At 37.5% G+C, this 23,194-nt stretch overlaps 2 protein-coding genes and 1 non-coding gene across 10 annotated transcripts in view; all 3 read left to right on the top strand.

Moving 5' to 3' along the window:
• Positions 1-867: 867 nt before the first annotated feature.
• On the top strand, positions 868-5,037 carry LOC145031747 (subtilisin-like serine-protease S). Its single transcript, XM_078980359.1, has 11 exons — positions 868-1,126; positions 1,199-1,293; positions 1,378-1,475; positions 1,570-1,728; positions 1,830-1,941; positions 2,558-3,140; positions 3,213-3,307; positions 3,438-3,680; positions 3,770-3,884; positions 3,970-4,156; positions 4,229-5,037. Exons 1-11 carry the CDS (start codon positions 1,031-1,033, stop codon positions 4,810-4,812), a joined length of 2,367 nt encoding a protein of 788 aa, XP_078836485.1. The 5' UTR covers positions 868-1,030; the 3' UTR covers positions 4,813-5,037.
• Positions 5,038-5,872: 835 nt separating this feature from the next.
• Positions 5,873-23,194, top strand: part of LOC145031746 (uncharacterized) — a 30,844-nt gene continuing 13,522 nt past the window's right edge. For 2 of the 8 annotated variants that reach the window (XM_078980356.1, XM_078980358.1), the window contains exons 1-5: positions 5,873-6,010; positions 6,708-6,809; positions 11,435-11,505; positions 11,567-11,632; positions 11,932-12,015. In XM_078980356.1, coding sequence (XP_078836482.1) covers positions 6,732-6,809; positions 11,435-11,505; positions 11,567-11,632; positions 11,932-12,015 — 299 coding nt within the window. In that variant the 5' untranslated portion in view covers positions 5,873-6,010; positions 6,708-6,731. Of the gene's footprint in view, positions 6,011-6,707; positions 10,943-11,434; positions 11,633-11,931; positions 12,016-23,194 lie in introns of all 8 variants that reach the window. The other 6 variants (XR_013677009.1, XR_013677011.1, XR_013677013.1 and 3 more) reach the window with 6 other exon arrangements.
• On the top strand, positions 6,133-6,220 carry LOC145033264 (small nucleolar RNA snoR109). Its single transcript, XR_013677496.1, has one exon. It is a non-coding gene; the product is annotated as a small nucleolar RNA snoR109 (small nucleolar RNA).

Below are 23,194 nucleotides of genomic sequence, written 5' to 3'. Positions count from 1 at the left end.
ATTATGCCTTCTATAGTTTGGTTATATCAGTTGGTAATTATCATAATTTTTGTAAATGTAAATTTGAAAATTCACATCAAAATGATGCAACTCATATTGTTCACGGATTGTTGTTTTTCATAACTTTAATTACATAAAACACATGTTTGCTACATAAGGTGGTAATACACAAATGTCTTCTTAGTTAAATCAATTTGGTGCTTTTAGGTTGATTCCAACGTACATGTAATGTATAGAACTATCATTATCAATATATATATGTAGCCTTTAGCACATACAATAATATTATAATCAAAGTTTCTTATCCCCACATGATCTGGTTGAAATGACATTTCACAACAAAAATAAGGCAACCGATAGAAAACGAAATTCGTGAAATCTCAAGTAAAATCATAACTTTCAATAAACAACTAATTAATCTTAGAAGTTTCAAGACTCCTTTAATCGAGCAAAAATGCATAACAACGTAACAAACACACTTTAAATTAAAATGAAGCATGTGAATAATTGGATTTAAACACATGAAACTTCATTGAATGTGGATGTAATTAATATTCTGATTTCTGACATTTGTGATCACATCTCCTTAGTTGCCGGGTCAAGTAAAGTAAAAAGAACTAACCACACCCACGGGTTTGCTTAATTTCAGGATCCCTGAGTTGTGCTTGCATTAATTGTTTTTAGTTTTTATCCATTTATAATTTCCGTTTCAATAGCTTATATTTTACATTATAAAGTTTAATTTAAAATATATATATAATATAGTAATATAAAATAAATTCTTGCGAGATTTCTGTTTTATAAAATAAATTAAATAACACCCCAAACACATTAAACATTAAAGCTGTTATAAGCTTCTTCCCCACCGTTCCCATTACTTATACTGTGCCTATGTCCCACGGTATATATGTGACTAATCTCCCCCTCCCCCTCTCTCTCTCTCTCTCATAAATTCTTCCTGAAACTTCCCCTGTTTTAGTTTCACAAACAAAGAGAATTTCAGAAGACCTACTTTTTGACCTGAAACAAAATGGCATCTTCTTCTTCTTCTTGTAACACCATTTTTTTGGGTTTTTTCGTATATCTGTCTCTCGCACACCTTACAATCTTCATTTCTGCTAATAAGGTTATTTATTCACTCATATCACTTGTAATTTGTTTCCTACTTTTCTTCTTCTTTAATTTCATTTTGTTTCAGGTGTATGTCGTGTACATGGGTAGCTCCGACAACCAAGACCCGGAGCATATTTTGACCCGAAACCATCAAATCCTCACTTCTGTTCATAGCGAAAGGTATTTCTTTTTCTCTGTCTTTTTTTCCCGAATAGGGTTTTTGAAATAATTTCTGAGTTTTTGCTTTTTTTGATTTTTTTTTAGTGTTGAAGAAGCAAAAGCTGCTCATTTGTATAGTTATAAACATGGGTTTAAAGGGTTTGCGGCTAAGTTAAATGACGATCAAGCCCTTCAAATTTCGAGTAAGTTCAAGAAATGGCATTACACATTTACACTTCCCACTTCTATTTATTTGTTTATTTATTATATTTATAGCTACTTACTATGATTTTGTAGAGATGGAAGGAGTGGTATCGGTGTTTGAGAATAAAAAGAGGAAGCTACACACAACACATTCATGGGATTTCATTGGTCTTGGAGAAGAAGAAACCATGGAAATCCCGGGATTTTCCACAAAGGAGCAAGTTGATGTCATCATTGGTTTCATTGATACAGGTGGGATTTCCGATTTCGTATCTGTAGACTGTGGGTTTAAAATTAAATGATCGATTTTATTTATTTTGTAATTAAGATTAAGAGGTTGGATTTTATGATAGGAATTTGGCCGGAATCCCCAAGTTTTAGCGATTCCGACATGCCTCCGGTGCCACCGGAATGGAAAGGAATATGCCAATCTGGGGAAGCATTCAACGCTACAAATTGCAACAGGTTTTCTTCAATTAATTCCATATGGGGTTGCTTTAACTTTTAAGCGGATATAATCCCTAAATCAATGTTTTTGTCGAAATTCGTTTGATTTAATTAAACTATTTTTGCAGAAACATTTCATTTACTTTCCATTTCGCTTGATAAATAATCATTTCACAAAATACGAATTACTATTTGGCAAAATAGGAATAATTTTTGCAATACATGGATTCTTTTGGAAAAATAATAGTTTTTGTCTTTTCCACAAAATATGAATTGCTTTGGAAAATAATAATTTCCTTTTTCACAAAGTAGAATACAAATAATTGTTTCGCATATGAATAATTTTGCAAAAATAATAATTTGTTTTTTTTTCTTGCAAAATATGCATATAACTATTTCACAAAAAAAGAAGCAATTATTTCACGCGAAATATGAATAATGATGTCATAAAATGCTAATAGTTAATTAGTTATACCTCAAAATAAGAACCATTTCGTAAAATAATAGTTTGTTTCACAAATATGGTTAAAAAACTTATTTCAAAAGGATCATTTTACAATATATATGTGATTATATTTCATAAATTTTTCTAAAAAGTGATAAAACCCTCTCATTTTTTTTTTACTTGAAATAGGAAATTAATAGGAGCAAGATACTACCACATGGGCTACGAAGCCGAACAACAACAACAACAACAAAAACACGCCAAATTAAACCAAAAACATCTCGAAAACACAGACGACCCAAAAAAGAAACTATCATTCAGGTCACCAAGAGACAGCAACGGTCACGGAACCCACACCGCCTCCACCGCCGCTGGCCGCTACGTGGCTATGTCCTACAACGGCCTGGCCGGCGGCGGAGCCAGAGGCGGTGCGCCCATGGCCAGGATTGCTGTCTACAAAACATGTTGGGATTCCGGTTGCTACGATGCCGACATTTTAGCAGCTTTTGATGATGCAGTTAGAGATGGGGTCCACATCGTATCCTTGTCATTAGGCCCCGATGCACCTCAAGGGGATTATTTCAGTGATGCGATTTCCATCGGATCTTACCATGCGGTTAGCCGTGGGATTACGGTTGTTTCTTCTGTTGGGAATGAAGGGGGTAAAGGCTCGGCTACTAATTTAGCTCCTTGGTTAATTACTGTTGCTGCTAGCTCCACTGATAGAGAGTTCACTTCTAAATTACAAATGGGAAATGGTGTTACTTTAAAGGTATATAATTATTTCAATTTTTTATATAATAAAATATTGGAATTTTAATTTTTTAATTTTTGGATTAAATAGGGGGAGAGTCTTGGTGTGTATGAAATGAAGGCACCTGCGAGGATCATATCTGCTTCGATAGCAAATAGGGGTTTCTTCACCCCTTACCAATCCAGGTGAAAAACAGGTACTTTTGTTTTGTGTTTTATAAAAGGGTTAAACGCATTGATATTTCTTTGCATTTAGCCCTTTACAAACTAGACATTGTTTTAGTGTCAGTGTTGAATATTGTCTATTTTGTTTTAGCTATTGCTTAGAAAGCTCATTAAACCACACAAAGACTAAAGGAAAGGTGTTAGTATGTCGACACACGGAAAGGTCAACAGAGTCAAAGCTGGCGAAGGGCGAAGTGGTAAAAGCAGCGGGTGGGGTAGGAATGATCCTAATAGATGAAACTGACAAAGATGTTGCAATTCCATTTAACTTCCCAGCTGCTATTGTTGGAAAAAGAATGGGAAACAGAATTCTATCCTACATTAATAACACACGGTTTGTTACTTTTACTTAATTACTTATTATTAATCTTTTAATTATTATGTTCCAAATATAATTTTAACATTTTTCATCTACCAAAATAGCAAGGCGACAACAAGGATTTTCGCATCAAAGGCTAAAATAGGATCACAACCTGCCCCTCGTGTCGCATCTTTCTCTTCTAAAGGTCCTAACGCTCTAACCCCAGAAATTTTGAAGGTAACGTTTTATTATTATTATTATTATTATTTTTAATAAAAGTGGAACTGATTTATCATATATTATTATCTGTTTTGTATTGTAGCCTGATGTTACAGCTCCAGGGTTAAATATCCTAGCAGCATGGTCACCTGCAATTGGAAAAATGAAATTTAATATTTTATCGGGAACTTCCATGGCGTGTCCACATGTAACTGGAATTGTAGCTTTAATCAAAGCCGTTCATCCTTCATGGTCTCCATCCGCCATTAAATCTGCAATCATGACTACAGGTAACAGAAATTAAAAACTTTTATAATGAAATTAGAATCAAAGAATCTGATATAAAAAACAAAAAATTGCAGCGACAGTATTTGACAAGAAAGGAAACCCGATTAGAGTTGACCCGGATTCAAGAAGAGGGAACGCCTTTGACTATGGATCGGGTTTTATTGACCCGACAGCTGTCCTTGATCCTGGACTTGTATACGATTCAAATCCCACAGATTACAAATCGTTTCTTTGCTCGATTGGTTACAATCAAAAAATGCTTCACGCAATAACGAGAGACAACGCCACGTGTAAAAGTAAACCATTTTCAAATCACCCCTCGAGCTTCAATTACCCTGCAATTTTAGTACCCAATTTAAAGTCAACGTTTTCAGTGACAAGAACGTTGACCAATGTTAGAAACCTAAAACAGAAAATGAGTTACAGTTACAGAGCAGTGGTGTCGACACTACTTGGGATTGAAGTCGATGTGCAACCGAGAAGATTGGTATTCAATAGATATGGTCAGAAAATGAACTTCACTGTAACTTTTAGGAAAAATTCTGCACCTTCTCAAGGTTATGTGTTTGGTTATTTACAATGGAAGAATAGAAAGACACGTGTTACTACACCATTGGTTGTTCGAGTTGTGCCTTCTAACTTGGGGGTAGTTGTGTAATTAGGACTGAAAAAAGATTTAGGTTACAAGAGTTTTATGGTAGTGGGTAATGGGTATACGAATATGTTTTCTTTATTCTGTTTTGTTCTGTTTTGTGCAGTTTTTTTTTAGAACATATGGTTGGTTTTGGTTATGTATCTATTGACACTAAAAACATTGTAAATGCTGCATTATTTGGGGTTATATCGATTATCAAATACAAAAACAATGCCCGAATACCCATTACGCCATTTTTTACACTAAGATGATAAAAATGGTGTAATATTTGTCGCAAAAAGTACACCATTTTTAACATTAGAGAGAACCTTTATAATTACTAGTTTTTTACAACTTTGACTAGTTAAATGATATTGTACAAATAATAAACTAAAAATACATAAATTCAAAGTTAAATGAATCAAATTAAAAATAGTACAGACTATTTGGTGTTATAATATTCACAAACACCATTTTTGGTGTAACAACTTATGTAAAGAAGGCAAGATGTATGCATTTAAGAAAAAAAAATGCAGAGTTAACATATTTAACATCTTACCACAATAAAGCATAATTAGTGGTGCATGAAAAAAAAAAAACAGAATCGAGCAATAAAACTGAAAGTAAAGAGAAGCAAGGGTAACCATGTACGTTAAATGTGACGAAAATTGACACGACCTGGAACCCTGTACGAAATAGACACAAAATAAACGGGTTTGGGTAAAAGATTTCGACACGTATAATTAAAAGGGTTGATATGATACACCCTAAAAATTAAACAGATAAAGTTAAGGTTAAAATTTTCAACTCGAGATTGACTAGAATATAACCCCCTTACTTATATATAAGACTATAAGTTTGTATAAAACTTTAATACTTCATAAATATATATCATATATATTATTTTGTAGTGGATGGAGCTTTAAAAAAAAAGTATTAGGCTGACCTTGTTTGTATTAAAGCGGTATAGATAAAAATAAATAAATAATTTTTATTTTTGAAGTCCATCGATGCACACGACAAAGCCCAAACTGAAATAACTAAAAAGCCTGTAAGCCCAAAAGATGTAGGGTTGTAACTTAATCAAACGACGAGACTCATACGCTCAAAAGTCAAAACGCCTCTATAAACCAAGGTTACCGATATGGTTTCCAATCTCACAACGCACTGATTTCTACAAATCCTGTTGTTATTCGAAATCCAGCATCATATAGATCTAAGAGTAAGTATGTTCATCTGTTTGAATAATTCATCTGTTCGATCTAACATTCAACAATAAGCAAATTTACAGCTGCATTGTACCAAGAATGAGGTCGATTGATACCTTTGTCTTGATTGCCAAATCGGCTGTAGCTAAATTGATTCTGAAGTTTTACTGGCCGGTTGTCGTTAATCTCAATCGATAAATCTGCTTACCGAATTTCATATATTCTCTCAATCACCTGTTCATACTTGATTTATGAATCTTATTTCGTTTTTTTCATTTATTTTTAATGTTCATTTTGTGGTTTGTTTATTTTAAACAATTCTAACATATTTTGGAATTTTCAAACAAAGTTTATAAAGATAATTCATTTTATGATAAAATAATAAATAGTTCTAGATTATAATATATTTTCTTCAAGCAACAATTATTAATATACGCACAATAGGTTAGGTTTTAAAGTCTTTTCTAAAATGAAGAAATGCAGGAGTTAGCAAATGTTGATTATTCAAATATTGTTATTGACGAAAAATATGATTAAGTTATATACTCACATCAAACATAACTACTCGGATTATAATTAGATTGAACTTATACATTCTAAAATAAGGAATTAGCAATGTAACTATACACATATTGAACAAACGTGCAAGAAGCTGTCCCGCTAAACTTTTTTGTACGGTAAAATTAATTTTTTTGAAAACTATATTTATAGATCTAGGGGATATAACGTATTGATATGCATGATTTGTTGTGGTCTACTAAGAAGTTCCACCGCAACCGCGCTCAAGGAAACCAAATGTATCAAATGCAAAAGGTACGAACACATGTTGATTTTTCGCGCACAATTTTTCATGTTAGGTAATATTGCAAATAGCAGCTTTTAATGCTGTCCTGTGAAACCCCCGACACTCAGACTCAACATAAAATTTATGAAACTAGGAAACAACTATGAAATTTTAACATAGTTGAGGCTAAGAGGGATGTGGTGGTAGGAACTATGATACTCAACGAACAAAAAACTAAAATGAGTGAAAAAAGAGACGACTCTGGGGTGGATGCTTGGAGGGCAGCAATACTTGCTATGTTTTGCAGTGGAACAATGAGTGAAGAAGAAGGTGGAGTGTGTTTGTGGCTTTGTGTTTTTGGAGAAACTAGAAAGTGAACGAAATTAGGTTAAACATTGTTTAATATATTTCTTTTTTTAATAGCGTTTCAATACAAACAAATACAACCCAATATTTTTTTAGCCGATCCAATATAAAATTATATATGATATAGTCATTACCTAAATTTTCACATGAGAAAGAGCTTTTATATTTATTAGCATTTTACAACTTTGACTTTTTATAGTAACTTACAAAACAACATGAAAATTAAATAGATAAAATGATGGTTAAGATTTTCAACTCAAGAATAACTCGAATATAACCCGTTTATTTATATATAATTTTTTCTAAAATTTTAATATTTTAAAAATATATTATGTAGAATTTTATATCGGGTTGGGTTGGTGTTGTTTGTATTCAAGCGGTATAGGAAAAAAAGGAATATATTTGATCATGTTTGACCTAATTTCCTACACTTTTTAGTTTCCCCAAAGCCACAATCACACTCTGTCTTCTTTTCTACACATTTCGTCTTTCATTCCACTGCGAATCATAGTAAGATTTGCCGCTCGACATTGCCAGTTTACTTCTGTCTCCTCTCTATCACTCCATTTAGTTTTTTGTTCGTCGAGCATCATAGCTTATATCCCCGTATCCCTCTTAACTTTAGGTATGTTAATAACTTTATGGTTGCTTCCTTATTTCAAAAATTATATGTTCAATCTTAGCTATTATATGTTCAATATGTGTGTAGTTTCATGACTATTTCTTATTTCAAAATATATAAGTACAATCTAGTATAATCTAAAATAGTTATGTTCAATTTTAGTATATAATTTCATGGTTGTTTTGAATGATTACCTTGAACTTTTAATTTCTAATGCTTTTCGGCTTTTGGTTATTTGGGTTTTTGGCTTATGTTAAATTATATGGGTTACAAATATACATAGGTTAAAAGGATAATGTTTCAAAATAAATGGGTTATTTGGGTTGAGTCGGGTTACACGAGTTTAAACGTGTCGTGTTCATGTCAAGTCTTTCGGGCCCATTTATTAAACATATCGTGTTTGTGTCAAGCAATTCCAACCCGTTTAACTTTCGACCTGACAAGACACGTCCAATTTGCAACCTCTATATGGTGCCCCAATATTTCTTCAATAAAAAATGCGTTGTGTTTGTTTCTTTATGGACCGATGAATAAGGGAACAAAGGTCAAAAGGAGGAAAGCAAGAACCAAAGGAATAAAAGCCTAAATATTTAATTTTTTCCAAACTAGTTTCATGCAATATGGTATTGATCCGAACAGGTTTGTATAGGATTGAGTATTTCCTGGTTTTAGCCTAAACCAGATTTGACTTTGTCGACTTGATTCGATCCATTTAAGGATCTAATGCCAATAAAAAAAGGTGTTAGGAATTATAACCTCTTTGCTCATTGGCTTGACTTTTCGCTTCCTCTCTTCCTTCCTATCCTTGGACGATTCTATTTTGGATCCTCTATATCTAAGCAAGGTGACAAGTACAAGATAGCAAACCAGAAAGTCTCTAGCTACTTAATAAGTATGTCATTCTGTCTTTCTTAGTAGTTGCAGTAATAAGTTGAAACCAAGATTAGTAATAAGTTGAAACCAAGATTATTATAGGTTGCATGTGCACATATGAAATTTGTTTTTGTCTTCCGCAACCATATTTATGTATATTGTAAGCCTTATAACGTAACAAAGTTGCTAAAATAGTAAAAATAAGGACTCAAAATGAAACCAAAAAGGAAGCCATGATTTTATTATATATCTTTGTCATTCGCTCCTTGCTCGCGGAGCGGCATACCGAAAAAAAGATAGGATTTGAATCGATGACTTCAGCCCTTGTGCTATTCCCCCCTGATCGCATCGTAGATAGCAGTCAGTGTCAGTACGCTTTCTATTCTCTTTCGAAAGTGAGATCACCATCGGCTTGTTTTGTTGAAATCGGAGGTGACACCCACTAGTTTTGTCCAGATCAAACTCTCCCCAAAGCAGGTAGCTGAGAAGGGCTCGGCTCCATGCAGGTCTTTCACCAATGGCTGGCACTGAATTAGCGCGATGCGAAAGAGTTCGGGCTTAGTCGACGGGGATAAGATTCTATTCTCGGAGTTAGAACTACTCCTATGCAAGGCTGTCGTCTCCTCTCAAAGTAATAGAGAGATCCTTTTCTTTTTCCGGTATGTAGCTCCGCGAGCAAGGAGCGCATCATCAGAGCAGGGCGAAAACGAACATAGGATCATGGCCCTTTTCTTCTTTCTTTTGCTGCTGATCTCACATCGAGAGCAGCTCCTTCGTGTTCAGGATGATCGGATGAGAGATCTTCCTCCGACTTAGGTATTAGAGTCATTGGTTCATGATTACTTGCGTTACTATTCTAAATAGATTTGAATATTATTTGTTCAAATTAGGTTTTTATTTTTATTTATTTATTTATTTATTTTTAATTTTAGGTTTCAGGATGTGAGGATATTATTATCCTTTTTGATGGTTATTTTCGATTTTTCTTATACCCTGTTCTATGGTTAAATAACCATAAACCCTAAAAATGAAATTGGAAAAAGAAACCTGGAGATAAAGATCAAATGGATACAACGCTCCTTCTTTAGGGCATGACGCGCCCTATACAGATCGAGTCCTATGGAACCCTAACTTGCTCCTCGAGTTCACTAACTTTTTGAGCAAGAAACAAATCTGATATAATTTGAATTTTGGATATATTTTATTTAAGTATTATTTAGATAATGATTATTATTTGAATATTTAGTTGATTTAATTTTAATGTTTGTTTTTGTTTAATGACTTCGAAATAAGGTTGATTTATAATAATGAGTAATTATATAATTAAAAACTAAATTTTGTAAGTTTGGCAAATGATTAATTAAATAAAAGACATTATATAGATTTAAAAGGCTAAAGTAATAATAATATAATAATAAATAAAAATATTAATTATAATAATATTAATATTAAATAAATCAATTTATTTAATATAAATAGGCATTATAAGTTCAGGGGGCTATTGTGTAATTTCTTGTAATAAGTTTTGAAGAGGAATTAGGGGCGAATTATGCCAAATCGTAAATTGTTGTCTTGTCTTCTTCTTGATGTATAACGACACAGCTACTGATTGAGTTTCTTACTTTCTTTCACCATTTTAAGCAATGACAAACTCGAATCTTTGAAACCTAATTGACACTAACCTCAAATAGCTTTCCTCTTGACTTTTTAAACCAATCTTCACCCTCCTTGAGCTTCGAATACGAGAGAGGAAATAGAGTGAGTAAGATGTTAATGCGTCTTTCATCCAGTTTACTTGGATGCTCACGCTACATTTGTTCGTATTTTATTCCCCTGAAACCAAGCCCAATTGTGAGTGTGTGATTTTTTGTGAGTCCGTTTGTGCTTCACGTGAAGCTGAAGGGTAAAGCAGGAGAGAACAAAAGAGTTGCAGATGAGGATTCGGTATTGAAGGTTTGATGAATATTGTGCTGTCATTTTGATGCATCTATCTAATAGAGGTATACAACAATCTGAGCTGGACAAGTAATTAATTCGTAATGTGAGCATCGTAACTCACAACATAGTATGTTGCCGGTGAGTGTTTGGAGCTCGCCAACCGCGTCTTTGTGGCTGTTCCTCGCCTCCTCGGCTCCAAGAAGAAGACGAAGAACGTTCGTGTGAGTGTACATTGTTGGACCACCGGAAACTAGCATCGTCGGAGACGGAGGCTCGGCCGGAGATGGGAGCTCCGCTAAAGAGGGAGCATCGCCGGTGACATCGGCCGGATGTTGATTTACTTATGCGACGCTTGGATTGGAGGTATACTCTTTGAACTAATGGACCCTAGCACTTGTTAGAATGGGCTTAAGAATTGTTATTCAACTTTAAATGGTCTGAAGTGTCTTTTTGTAAGAACGTTGGGCTTATTATATATGGATAAGGTAAATATTGGATTTAATGTATATTAATATAGATGATTAACTAAATATGATGGAAAATATTTATAAAAATATGTTTTGGGTTTATTTATTTATAAGATGAGTTTATGGACTAATTATGGATTAAAATTATAAATATATGGAATTTTGTTATTTAAGACGTTGGTTAATTATAACTAATGTGCTTTATCTAGCAACTAGATTATTTGATGGTTAAGAGTGAGATATGATTAACTTGATGATTGAAATACATGATTAAGTGCGATTCTAGTATTATAAAAATAATATCAACGAATAAGAAAAAAATATTATGAAGTATTATTAAGTGATACTCGTGATACGAGCTGAGTAGAGTTATTGGTATGAGATGTAGGTGTCTAGAGAGGGAGAAGTTCCTCTAGCTCACAACAATAATGTTATCAGGAGTTTGTTTGCAAGAATCAAGTGAGTCTTCTCAACTATATTATGTAGAATGCTAGATTATTTTGTGACTCTTGCATAATAGACCATGTGAAGACCATGACACATATATGAAAGACCATGGGAGGATCATGACTAACACCCGTTCCAGGTATGAATCTTATTGAAAATGTTTAATGTTTGTTGGATGGCCATGCCGTGACAAATCTTTTTGGGCCGCGAGTTTTTGATGGACCACCACGACGTGGTAATAGGCGCCACGACATGGTAGCCGTTGTTGGAGAAAAGCCTTAATTTTTAGGGTTTGCACTTTATTTAAACATCATTAACACCTAAGACCTTGTACACTCATCAGCCTCCACTTCCCATTCCGTTCCTTTCAACCCCTAATCTCTATTGGTGGTGTTTTGAGCGTTTTGAGCTGATTTTGGTGATTGGTGTCCATTGTAGAGGAAAGGAAGCCATTGGAAAGCAAGAAGAGAGCTCTAAGCCTTGTAGATCTGAGTTGTACACTTCTAGAGCAACCCCCATGAGGTATAAAGTTCTGAACTTGATGATTATCTCTCTAGATCTTGCTAATGCTAGAAATTATGTGCTTTTACTCCCATATTTTTGGTCCATATGAGTATGGACTACTCGAGACCAAATGAGTTGCCTTTTTGGACGTTTCGGGGTGTTTAGAGTTATAAAAATTAGAATCTTGACCCTTTCCTTTCCTCCACGCATGCATTTGGTGACTTGTAACATTATGAAATGTTAGGGTTTATGATTTGGACACTTTATAGCCATGAAAAGTCATAAAGTTGGAAACGTTATGACTTAGAATGTTATTTGGGATCAAAACTAAGTTTTAGACGAAAGGACTTTAGGGATTAGGAGCTTAATGTTTTAGCAATGTTGAGTTTTTGCTATAGTATAATCTAAGTAGTTATGTTCAATTCGAGTATATAATATTATGGTTGTTTTGGATTATAACCTCAAACTTTGAATTTCTTATGTTTTTCAGCTTTTGGTTATTTGGGTTTTTGGCTTGTGTTAAATTATATGGGTTACAAACTTACACGGGTTAAAAGGATAATGTTTCAAAATAAATGGGTTATCTGGGTCGTGTCGGGTTACACGAGTTTAAACGTGTCGTGTTCATGTCAAGGCTTTCTGACCCGTTTATTAAACATGTTGTGTTCGTGTCAAGCAATTCCAACCCGTTTAACTTTCGACCTAACACAACATGACCCGTTTGCAACCTCTATTTAGTGCCCCAATATTTCTTCAAAAAGAAAAAACATGCCTTGTGTTTCTTTCGTTATGGTTTGATGAATAAGGGAACAAAATGTCAAAAGGAGGAAAACAAGAACCAAAGTGTAACATCTGGGTCATGGAGGTAATTATTTATTGATTTATAGCTTTTGGATGAGGCTCACGACATGAGACATGGTTGTCATGTCGTGAGTGACCATTGACTAATTGACCTGTGTTTTTGAGTCTCACGACGTGAGTCTATGGGTGCTCACGACGTGAGGACAGTTTGTTGACCAAAACACTAATATTTCGGGTATTTAATGGAATGAGAGGGCTAGGGTTGCCCATCCTTAGCCTTTCTCACTCTCTTGCCTCCTGAAAACCCTAATCTCAACCTACTTGGAGTCCTTAGCCATTTTTGCTTCATTGAAGTTCTCTTTGGTGGTTTTTGTCTCACTGAAGTGGAAGAAGTCCTTGGCGGAGCAACATCTCGGCTATCTAGCTTCTACCTCACCTTCTTCCAGAGCTTTTGGACCATTATAAGCCATAAAGCTCCGATCTTTTTATCTCTTGCATGCTAGATCTAAGTGTTAAGCTCCTTTTGCATGATTGTGAAGGGTTGCATGCATAGGATCCATAAAGTTGGCAACTTTATAGATCATCGAGGCATTCTCTGTAGTATAATCTTTGGATTTGAGTTTGAGTAGTTTTAGACTCCAAGCATGAGTGTTGACCTCATTTTCCCTCTTTGAACCTAGTGAGTGTTTGAGTCATGCATTGGACATGCATGGCTAAAAGCTATGATTTTTATCATTCTTTAGGCGAGGGAGGACCCTCTGAAATGCCCCAAGTAATGGTTGGATGGAATAAGAGCTTAATGCCCAAAGTTGGCCATGTAGCACTCACGACATGAGGAATAAGCTTGTCACATTGTGAAAACGTTTTCCTTTCCGACTGTTTTGTCTAGATGATGTCACGACGTGACTCTGGGGGTGGTCACGACGTGATGATGATTGGAATCGAGACTGGGTGAGTTGATTGACTGAGTTGGGACCGGGTCAAGCTGATGCTCACGATGTGACCATGAGCTGGTCATGACGTGAGGGTCAGTTGTTGGATTTTGGACCGTTGACTTGACACCATTTTGGAACTTTTGGGCCTTAGGTTTCTCTAGATGGGTCGGGCCATTAGTTGGCCTAGTTTGGACTTGGGCCATTATTGGGCCTCATGATTATAGGCTTAACCTTAGAAAGTATCTAGGGTTGGTATTGATTGGTTGTGAGATTTGCTATCTTCTGATTGAGGTGAGCTTTTCTCACTGTACTTGTGGGTTGAAGGCACCAATGACGACCTACTAGGTAATGTATCCTGGTATAAAGGATGTTGCTATGTTGTAGTGATCTATTAGATCTGCATATTTTTCGGTTGCCTGTCTATATGATTATCTGTTTGTTGGATATATGTTATTTATTTTGTATATATCGACTGATGATATATGGTCCATTAGCAAGGCCTAGACTGATCTAGAGCACCAGCCTGGCCTGGCGCGGTTCTTTGCCAACCGTTGTCGGCCCGACCGGATACTCCCTCGCCTGGCGCTCCCCCGCCAGCCTTGCCTGGGGCGCGCTTTTAGGCGTGTCAAACCCAACAAATAAAGGGGTACGATATACTCCAAATGAATCCCCACTATATTGCACTAAAAGGTAGTACAAGGTAAGTAGTATATACCTCTTTGCGCAAGGTACTATGGTCACCAACAGTAAAGAGGGGGGGGGGGGGGGGTTTAGAATGCAATGACTAAACAAACAAATTAAAAACACACGTAATCGGCTAAATGAGTGAATTAAGTTCAGATTTTGTAAGGATTCCAACTTCATGTATGACAATCCAGCAATGTGAATCAAAGATGACAAGACATTTGTTTCATTCTATCTAAGTTGGTAATTGAAAGTGTTAACAAGCTCTAACACTTTCCATTCACCACATTAATCAATCAAAATAAGCTCTTTGATTAATCCTAACCTTACTAACGTAATCTAAACAAGCTCTTAGGATTAGATTAAAAGATTGCATTAAGCTTATTGTGGATGTTCCCAACAACACCCAATACTCCTCACAAGCTTGGGAGCGTAAGAATGTGTGAAAAGATTTACACTAAATTCATTCATAAGAAATCAATTTAATGTTTGTTACTTAGTTCAATTCACAAAATAATTACGGATTTTGCAAAATAAATAACTTGAATGACCTAACCCTAATTAAAATGGCCAATAAGAATCATTATTAGAATCAAACATTCGATTGAAGTAAAATCAGTTTCACTAGATAGAAATTAAACACAAACATCAGGTCATATGATTTGATTCACAACCAAAAAGTCAAAACATGAAATTGGGGAAGTTAGGGTTCTAGCCACACATGGCTAGAACAAGATTAATATGTTTAAAAGATGAAATTAAGTGCTAAAGTGCTTACAAAGAAGAATTTAAAATGTTTCCAAATGATTAACGGACAAACCCTTGCTAAAACCTTCCAATTCTCCTCTCCAAAAGTGCTCTTCTATGCTCTGATATCCCCCAAAATGACCCAATTCTCGACACAAAGAAAATAGGAAACAATGCCATAAAGCAGTTTTTAAGTCGAACACGGTCCGTGTCGATATAGAGTAAATCAACACGAGTCGTGTTGAGTAAAAACACACCCTTCAATCCTCGATTCCAACTCTAAAGTATGATGCTCAAAAATGTTCATCTGGACCAACATGGCCCTTATCCAAATAGGCTAAAAGAACACGAGTCGTGTTCAGTGAAGTCAAAGTGCCTGGAATGGTCAAACACGCCCCGTGTTGGATTTCTAGGCCAAACCCACTGAACCACCAAATTGGGATCTTCCATTCGAGATCATGTGCGATGCTAGCGATACCGCGGTTGGGGCGGTTTTGGTACAAAAGGTTGATCGAGCTCATCATGTCATCTACTATGCATCCAAGACCTTGGATAGTGCACAAATCAACTACACCACAACGGAGAAAGAGTTGCTTGCTATTATCTTTGCTCTAGAGAAGTTGCGACAATACCTCCTTGGAACTAAAGTGATCATATATTCGGACCATGCAACCATAAAACACTTAATTACAAATAAAGATTCGAAGCCGAGGTTAATACGGTGGATGCTGCTTTTGCAAGAGTTCGATATTAAGATCAAGGACAAGAGTGGAAAGGAGAATTTAGTTGCGGATTATCTAAGCCGCATTGTATCACCGGAAGATGGTATACCAATCTGTGACACATTTCAAGACGAGCATCTATTTGTAGTCAAAGAAGCACCATGGTATGCAGATATCGTCAATTATTTGGTCACGAGTCAATTTCCCCTAGATTCATCTCGTTGGAAAAAAGATAAAATCAAGAAGGAGGCCAAGCGATACATATGGGACGAGTCGTACCTTTGGAAGTACTGCGCAGATCAAATGATCCGAATGTGTGTTGAGCGAAAAGAGGTAGAATCTATCCTTAATTTTTCTCATTCTTATGCTTGTGGTGGTCACTTTGAACCCCGAAGGACAGTTAGGAAAGTTTTAGATAATGAATTGTTTTGTTCTTCTATATTTCATGATTCTTATGTGTTTTGTGCACATTGCGAAAAGTGCCAAAAATCCGGGTCTTTAAGCTCTAGGAATCAAATGCCCCTTACTCCCATTTTAGTGTGTGAGATATTTGATGTATAAGGTATTGACTTTATGGGACCATTTCCGCCCTCTTTTGGTTGTTCATACATTTTATTGGTGGTGGACTATGTGTCCAAATGGGTGGAGGCTAAGGCCACCCGTACTAATGATTCCAAAGTTTTGGTAGATTTTATTAAGGTACAGATTTTCTCACGGTTTGGCACACCAAAGGCGCTCATAAGTGACAGCGGGACCCATTTCTGCAATAGGATGCTCGAAGCTGTTTTGAAGAAGTATGGGGTGACACACAAAGTCTCAACAGCTTATCATCCCCAAACCAATGGATAAGTCGAGATCTCAAACAGGCAAATCAAAAGTATCATGGAGAAAACGGTCAACCCAAACCGCAAAGATTGGATCATAAGGCTAGATGATGCCTTATGGGCATACCGTACTACCTTTAAAACCCGCATTGCTATGTCCCCATATAGGCTGTTGTTTGGAAAAGCATGTCATCTTCCGATTGAGCTTGAACATAAAGCTTTTTGGGCTGTAAAGAAATTCAATATAAATAAAGATGAGGTAGGAAACAAAAGGAAGCTAGACATTCAAGAGTTAGAGGAGATTCGGAATGATGCGTACGAAAGCAACATGATTTATAAACAGAAGACAAAAGTGTACCATGACAAAATGATCTCCCGGAAGACTTTTGTGCAAGGACAAAAGGTGCTTCTTTACCACTCAAGGTTCAAGTTAATTTCAGGGAAGTTAGGATCAAGATGGGTTGGTCCTTTTGTGGTCACAAGGGTATTTGACCATGGTGCGGTGGAAATCACGAGCAAGCAAACCGGTAAAACATTCAAAGTTAATGGTCATAGATTGAAGCTGTTTTATGAAGGATTCGATGTGAAGACTGAGGAGGTTGATGTGTTAGAGAACCCCACATACCAAGACTGAAGCACACTTGGTGGAAAAGTCGAGCCAACGACTTAAAACACGGGCAGCTAACCGAGAGGCAACCCGGGGGTATTTTCGTCATTTTTATTTAAAACATTTTGTTCTTTGCATTTTTATGGTTTTTAATGTTCCAAATGTGTTTTGTCATGTTTTCAAATAAAAAATAACGAACCGTGGGATGCAAAAGCATTTCATTTCAATGAGAGGAAATTTTTAAGTTCAAAAAGTGAGGAATAGCATCCAGAGCCCAACATGGGTCGTATCCCACTTGGCCTAAATTGAACACGGGCCGTGTTCATGAAAAATATACTATTTTTCATCCAGACACCAACACGGGTCGTGTTGGATTTTGGCCCATAGTGAACACGATTCGTGTTCATAAAAGATGACCTTGACCCATCGAGAGACCAACACGGGTCGTGTTGAGTTTTGCCTTATACTCAACATGGGTCATGTTCGTGCTTCAGTTAGCATAAAAACCCCCAACACGGGGCACGTCAATTTGGCCTGTGGGAACACGAGTCGTGTTCGTGCAGCAAGCCTGGTGGTTTTTAACGATAAAAATCGGGACTTTGACTCATTTACCCCCACAATCACTTCATAACAGCCCCTCTCTCCCAACAAAAAATCCTAGGTCTGATTTTCATCAAAACCTTTCAATTTCTACAAGATTTTGGCTTGCATTTCCAAAAAGGTTTGATTTTTATCATCTACACTTTATCTTCTTCATCCTAAACATCATTTTCTTGCATTCTAATGGTGAATTTGGGGGTTTTGACAAACCCTAGGTCCGAAAATCTCATGATTTTGGTGTTTTTGTGTCTTAATCTTCAAAAGGAAAAGCTTGGGGAGGTTGAAGAAGGTCTTTCCCATCAAGAACGACACAATCCCACGCACGATTCGGTAAATTTCTTCCAGTTCTTCACTTGTGAGATTTGTGTTCTTGAGTCAAATTGCTTGATATAGTGGTCAAATTGGACTTGATTCTCAATAGGAATTCATTCAAAACCAAATTTCCTGCGAAATTTTGGTGGTTGAATTCATGTTGACTGGACCCGTCAACAGTTGACATTTTTTACTTATTGACAGGTTGACTTTTAATTTGTCCCAAATTGACTATGGAAGGTGAACCTTCTAAAACGCCTAGACGCACCAAATCATCCGCCCGCCTTCGTAGGCCTAGGTCCCCATCCCCATCACCTCCACCTAGGACCCCATCACCTCCATCTAGGTCCCCATCACCTCAACCCAACCTGACTCATGGTGGTGTCGTGTGTTTTGACCAAATTCAAGAGGGAAAATTTGAATCATTCCTTCACCGGGGTCATACCATCCAAAAGTTTACGCATGTGTTATCCCTTAAAGAGTTGTGCATTTATAAACAAGTCCAAACCCTGTTTCGCAACATAGAATGGCACGGGTTGTTGAGGATCCACGAACTGAGTTACAAATTCCCAACAACTGAGTTTCTATCTTCAGTTTCTTTGGACCATGGGACCCTCGACTTCCATCTCATGAATCAAGATTATGATATTTCCTTGGATCAAATTAATGCCATTGTTAGGGCCCCAACTAAAAACACATTTGGCCCCACTGACCCAATTAAAGGATGCTTTGATTTGACATGGTGGACCCAACTCACCTATTTACACCCATACATCTCTAGCACAACTAAAACTTAATCACTTATCCATCCCGTGATGAAGGTGGCCCATAGAATCATTGATTCGCTCGTCACCCCTAGAGAGGAGAGAAGCACCATCAGCGAGCTAGAGCTCAAAATCCTTTATGCAATGGCTCATCCTGAGGACAACCTCGTTCCTCATTATGGTCAATTTTTGTTCCACAAACTCCTCTGCATGAGCACATCCCGACCGCGAAAGATTTATTGCGGGGGTATTGTCAGCGTGCTCGCCAAGAGCGCCCAAGCCCGAGCCCCATACCCTGGTCCCCACCATCCACTGCCGGGTGAGCCTTATCTCACCACTGCTGTCATTGAGTCCATGCGACTGTTCCGTTCGGCAACGGATGACACATACCACAAGAACGTAGGTCAAAATCATGATCCAAAGCTCCCCATCACACCAGAAAACAAAGGCATTCTTGATCTCCGAAACCCCATTCACATGACCGATTAGCAAATCATTCCATACATCTTCCCTCGGTCATACTCCACTGAGGTAGATGAACAAAGTGAAGAAAACATGAATGTGGTGATGATGATGATGAAGAGGAGGAGCCCCACCATACTCCTCCCACCGGTGGTGCCAGCTCATCCCATTATGTTGCGCCCCCGTCTTATCATCAACAGTATATGGATGAATTCTAGTCAATCCATACCCGCCTCGACACCTACCAGTAAGATATTGCAAGCCTTATTTAGAGTTCCTCTTCCTTCATTGGAATTCATCCATATACTGTTGATAAGATGGGGGCGCAACATAATGGGATGAGGGCACCACCGGTGGGAGGAGTATGGTGAGGCTCCTCCTCCTCCTCTTCATCATCATCATCACCACCTTCCTCGTTTTCTTCACTTTGTTCATCTACCTCAGTGGAGTATGACTGAGGGAATATGTATAGAATGATTTTCCAATCGGTCATGTGAATGGGGTTTTGGAGATCAAGAATGCCTTTGTTTTTTGGTGTGATGAGGATCTTTGGATCATGATTTTGACCTACGATCTAGTGGTGTGTGCCATCCGCTTCCGAACGGAATAGTCGCATGGACTCAAGGACAACAGTGGTGAGATAAGGCTCACCTGGCAGTGGCTGGTGGGGAGCAGGGTATGAGGCTCGGACTTGGGCGCTCTTGGTGAGCATCCTATCAATACCCTCACAATAAATCTTTCCCAATCGGGATGTGATGATCGGAGGAGTTCGTGGCCAAAAATTGACCATAATGCGGAACGAGGTTGTCCTCGGGATGAGCCATTGCATAAAGGATTTTGAGCTCTAGCGCGCTGATGGTGCTTCGCTCTTTTCTAGGGGCGATGAGTGAAGCAATGATTCTATGGGCCACCTTCATCACGAGATGGATAAGTGATGAGGCTTTAGCTGCGCTAGAGACGTATGGGTGTAAATGGATGAGTTGGGTCCACCATGTCTAATCAAAGTATCCTTTAATTGGGTCGATGGGGCCAAATGTGTTTTCATTTGGGGCCCCAACAATGGCATTAATTTGATCCAAGGAAGTCTCATAATCTTGATTCATGAGACGGAAGTGGAGGGTCCCATGGTCCAAATAAACTGAGGATAGAAACTCAGCTTGGGACTTTGTAACTCAGTTCGTGGATCCTCAACAATCCGTGCCATTCTATGTTGCGAAACAGGGTTTGTACTTGTTTATAAATGCGCAAATCTTTAAGGGATGACACATGCGCAAACTTTTGGATGGTATGACCCCGTTGAAGGAATGACTCAAATTTGCTCTCTTGAATTGGGCCAAGACACACGACACCACCATGAGCCGGGTTGGGTTATGGTGATGGGGACCTAGATGGAGGTGATGGGGTCCTAGGTGGAGGTGATGGGGATGGGGACCTAGGCCTACGATGGGGGGCAGATGATTTGGTGCGTCTAGGACTTTTAGAAGGTTCACCTTCCATAGTTAATTTAGGACAAATTAAAAGTCAACTTGTCAATAAGTAAAAAAAAAGTCAACTGTTGACGAGTCCAGTCAACACGAACTCAACCACCAAAATTTCGCGGGAAATTTTGTTTTGAATGATTTCTATTGAGAATCAAGTCCAATTTGACCAGTTTATCAAGCAATTTGACTCAACAACACAAATCTCACAAGTGAAGAATTGGAAGGAATTTACCGAATCGTGCGTAAGATTATGTCGTTCTTGATGGGAAAGACCTTTTTCAACCTCCCCGAGCTTGCCCTTTTGAAGATTAAGACACAAAAACACCAAAATCATGAGATTTTCGGACCTAGGGTTTGTCAAAACCCCCAAATCACCATTAGAATGCAAGAAAATGATGTTTAGGATGAAGAACATGAAGTGTAGATGATAAAAATCAAACCTTTTTGGAGATTCAAGCCAAAATCTTGTAGAAATTGAAAGGTTTTGATGAAAATCGGACCTAGGATTTTTTGTTGGGAGAGAGGGGCTGTTATGAAGTGATTGTGGGGGTAAATGAGGCAAAGTCCCAATTTTTATCGTTAAAAACCACCAGGCTTGCTGCACGAACACGGCCCGTGTTCCCATAGGCCAAATTGACACTCCCCGTGTTTCGGGTTTTTATGCTAACTGAAGCACGAACACGACCCGTGTTGAGTATAAGGTGAAACTCAACACGACCAGTGTTGGTCTCTCGATGGGTCAAGGTCATTTTTTATGAACACGAACCGTGTTCACTATGGGCCAAAATCCAACACGACCCGTGTTGGTCTCTGGATGAAAAATAGTATATTTTCATGAACACGACCCATGTTCAATTAAGGCCAAGTGGGATATGACCCGTGTTGGGCTTTGGATGCTATTCCTCACTTTTTGAACTTAAAAATTTCCTCTCATTGAAATGAAATGCTTTTGCATCCCACGGTCCGTTATTTTTTATTTGAAAACATGACAAAACACATTTGGAACATTAAAAACCATAAAAATGCAAAGAACAAAATGTATTAAATAAAAATGACGAAAATACCCCCGGGTTGCCTCTCGGTTAGCTGCCCTTGTTTTAAGTCATTGGCCCGACTTTTCCACCAAGTGTGCTTCAGTCTTGGTATGTGGGGTTCTCCAACACATCAACCTCATCAGTCTTCACATCGAATCCTTCATAAAACAGCTTCAATCTATGACCATTAACTTTGAATGTTTTACCGGTTTGCTTGCTCGTGATTTCCACCGCACCATGGTCAAATACCCTTGTGCCCACAAAAGGACCAACCCATCTTGATCCTAACTTCCCTGAAATTAACTTGAACCTTGAGTGGTAAAGAAGCACCTTTTGTCCTTGCACAAAAGTCTTCCGGGAGATCATTTTGTCATGGTTCACCTTTGTCTTCTGTTTATAAATCATGTTGCTTTCGTACGCATCATTCTGAATCTCCTCTAACTCTTGAATGTCTAGCTTCCTTTTGTTTCCTACCTCATCTTTATTTATATTGAATTTCTTTACAGCCCAAAAAGCTTTATGTTCAAGCTCAATCGGAAGATGACATGCTTTTCCAAACACCAGCCTATATGGGGACATACCAATGCGGGTTTTAAAGGTAGTACGGTATGCCCATAAGGCATCATCTAGCCTTATGATCCAATCTTTGCGGTTTGGGTTGACCGTTTTCTCCATGATACTTTTGATTTGCCTGTTTGAGATCTCGTCTTATCCATTGGTTTGGGGATGATAAGCTGTTGAGACTTTGTGTGTCACCCCATACTTCTTCAAAACAGCTTCGAGCATCCTATTGCAGAAATGGGTCCCGCGGTCACTTATGAGCGCCTTTGGTGTGCCAAACCGTGATAAAATCTGTACCTTAAGAAAATCTACCACAACTTTGGAATCATTAGTACGGGTGACCTTAGCCTCCACCCATTTGGACACATAGTCGACCACCAATAAAATGTATGAACAACCAAAAGAGGGCGGAAATGGTCCCATAAAGTCAATACCTCATACATCAAATATCTCACACACTAAAATGGGAGTAAGGGGCATTTGATTCCTAGAGCTTAAAGACCCGAATTTTTGGCACTTTTCGCAATGTGCACAAAACACATAAGAATCATGAAATATAGAAGGCCAAAACAATTCATTATCTAAAACTTTCCTAACTGTCCTTTGGGGTTCAAAGTGACCACCACAAGCATAAGAATGACAAAAATTAAGGATAGATTGTAC

Source organism: Lactuca saligna, chromosome 2 (genome assembly GCF_052625555.1).
Source record: "Lactuca saligna cultivar CGN05327 chromosome 2, ASM5262555v1, whole genome shotgun sequence".
Taxonomy (NCBI): domain Eukaryota; kingdom Viridiplantae; phylum Streptophyta; class Magnoliopsida; order Asterales; family Asteraceae; genus Lactuca; species Lactuca saligna.
Note: the sequence above shows the minus strand (reverse complement) of the source record. Positions and strands in the feature narration are given on the sequence as shown.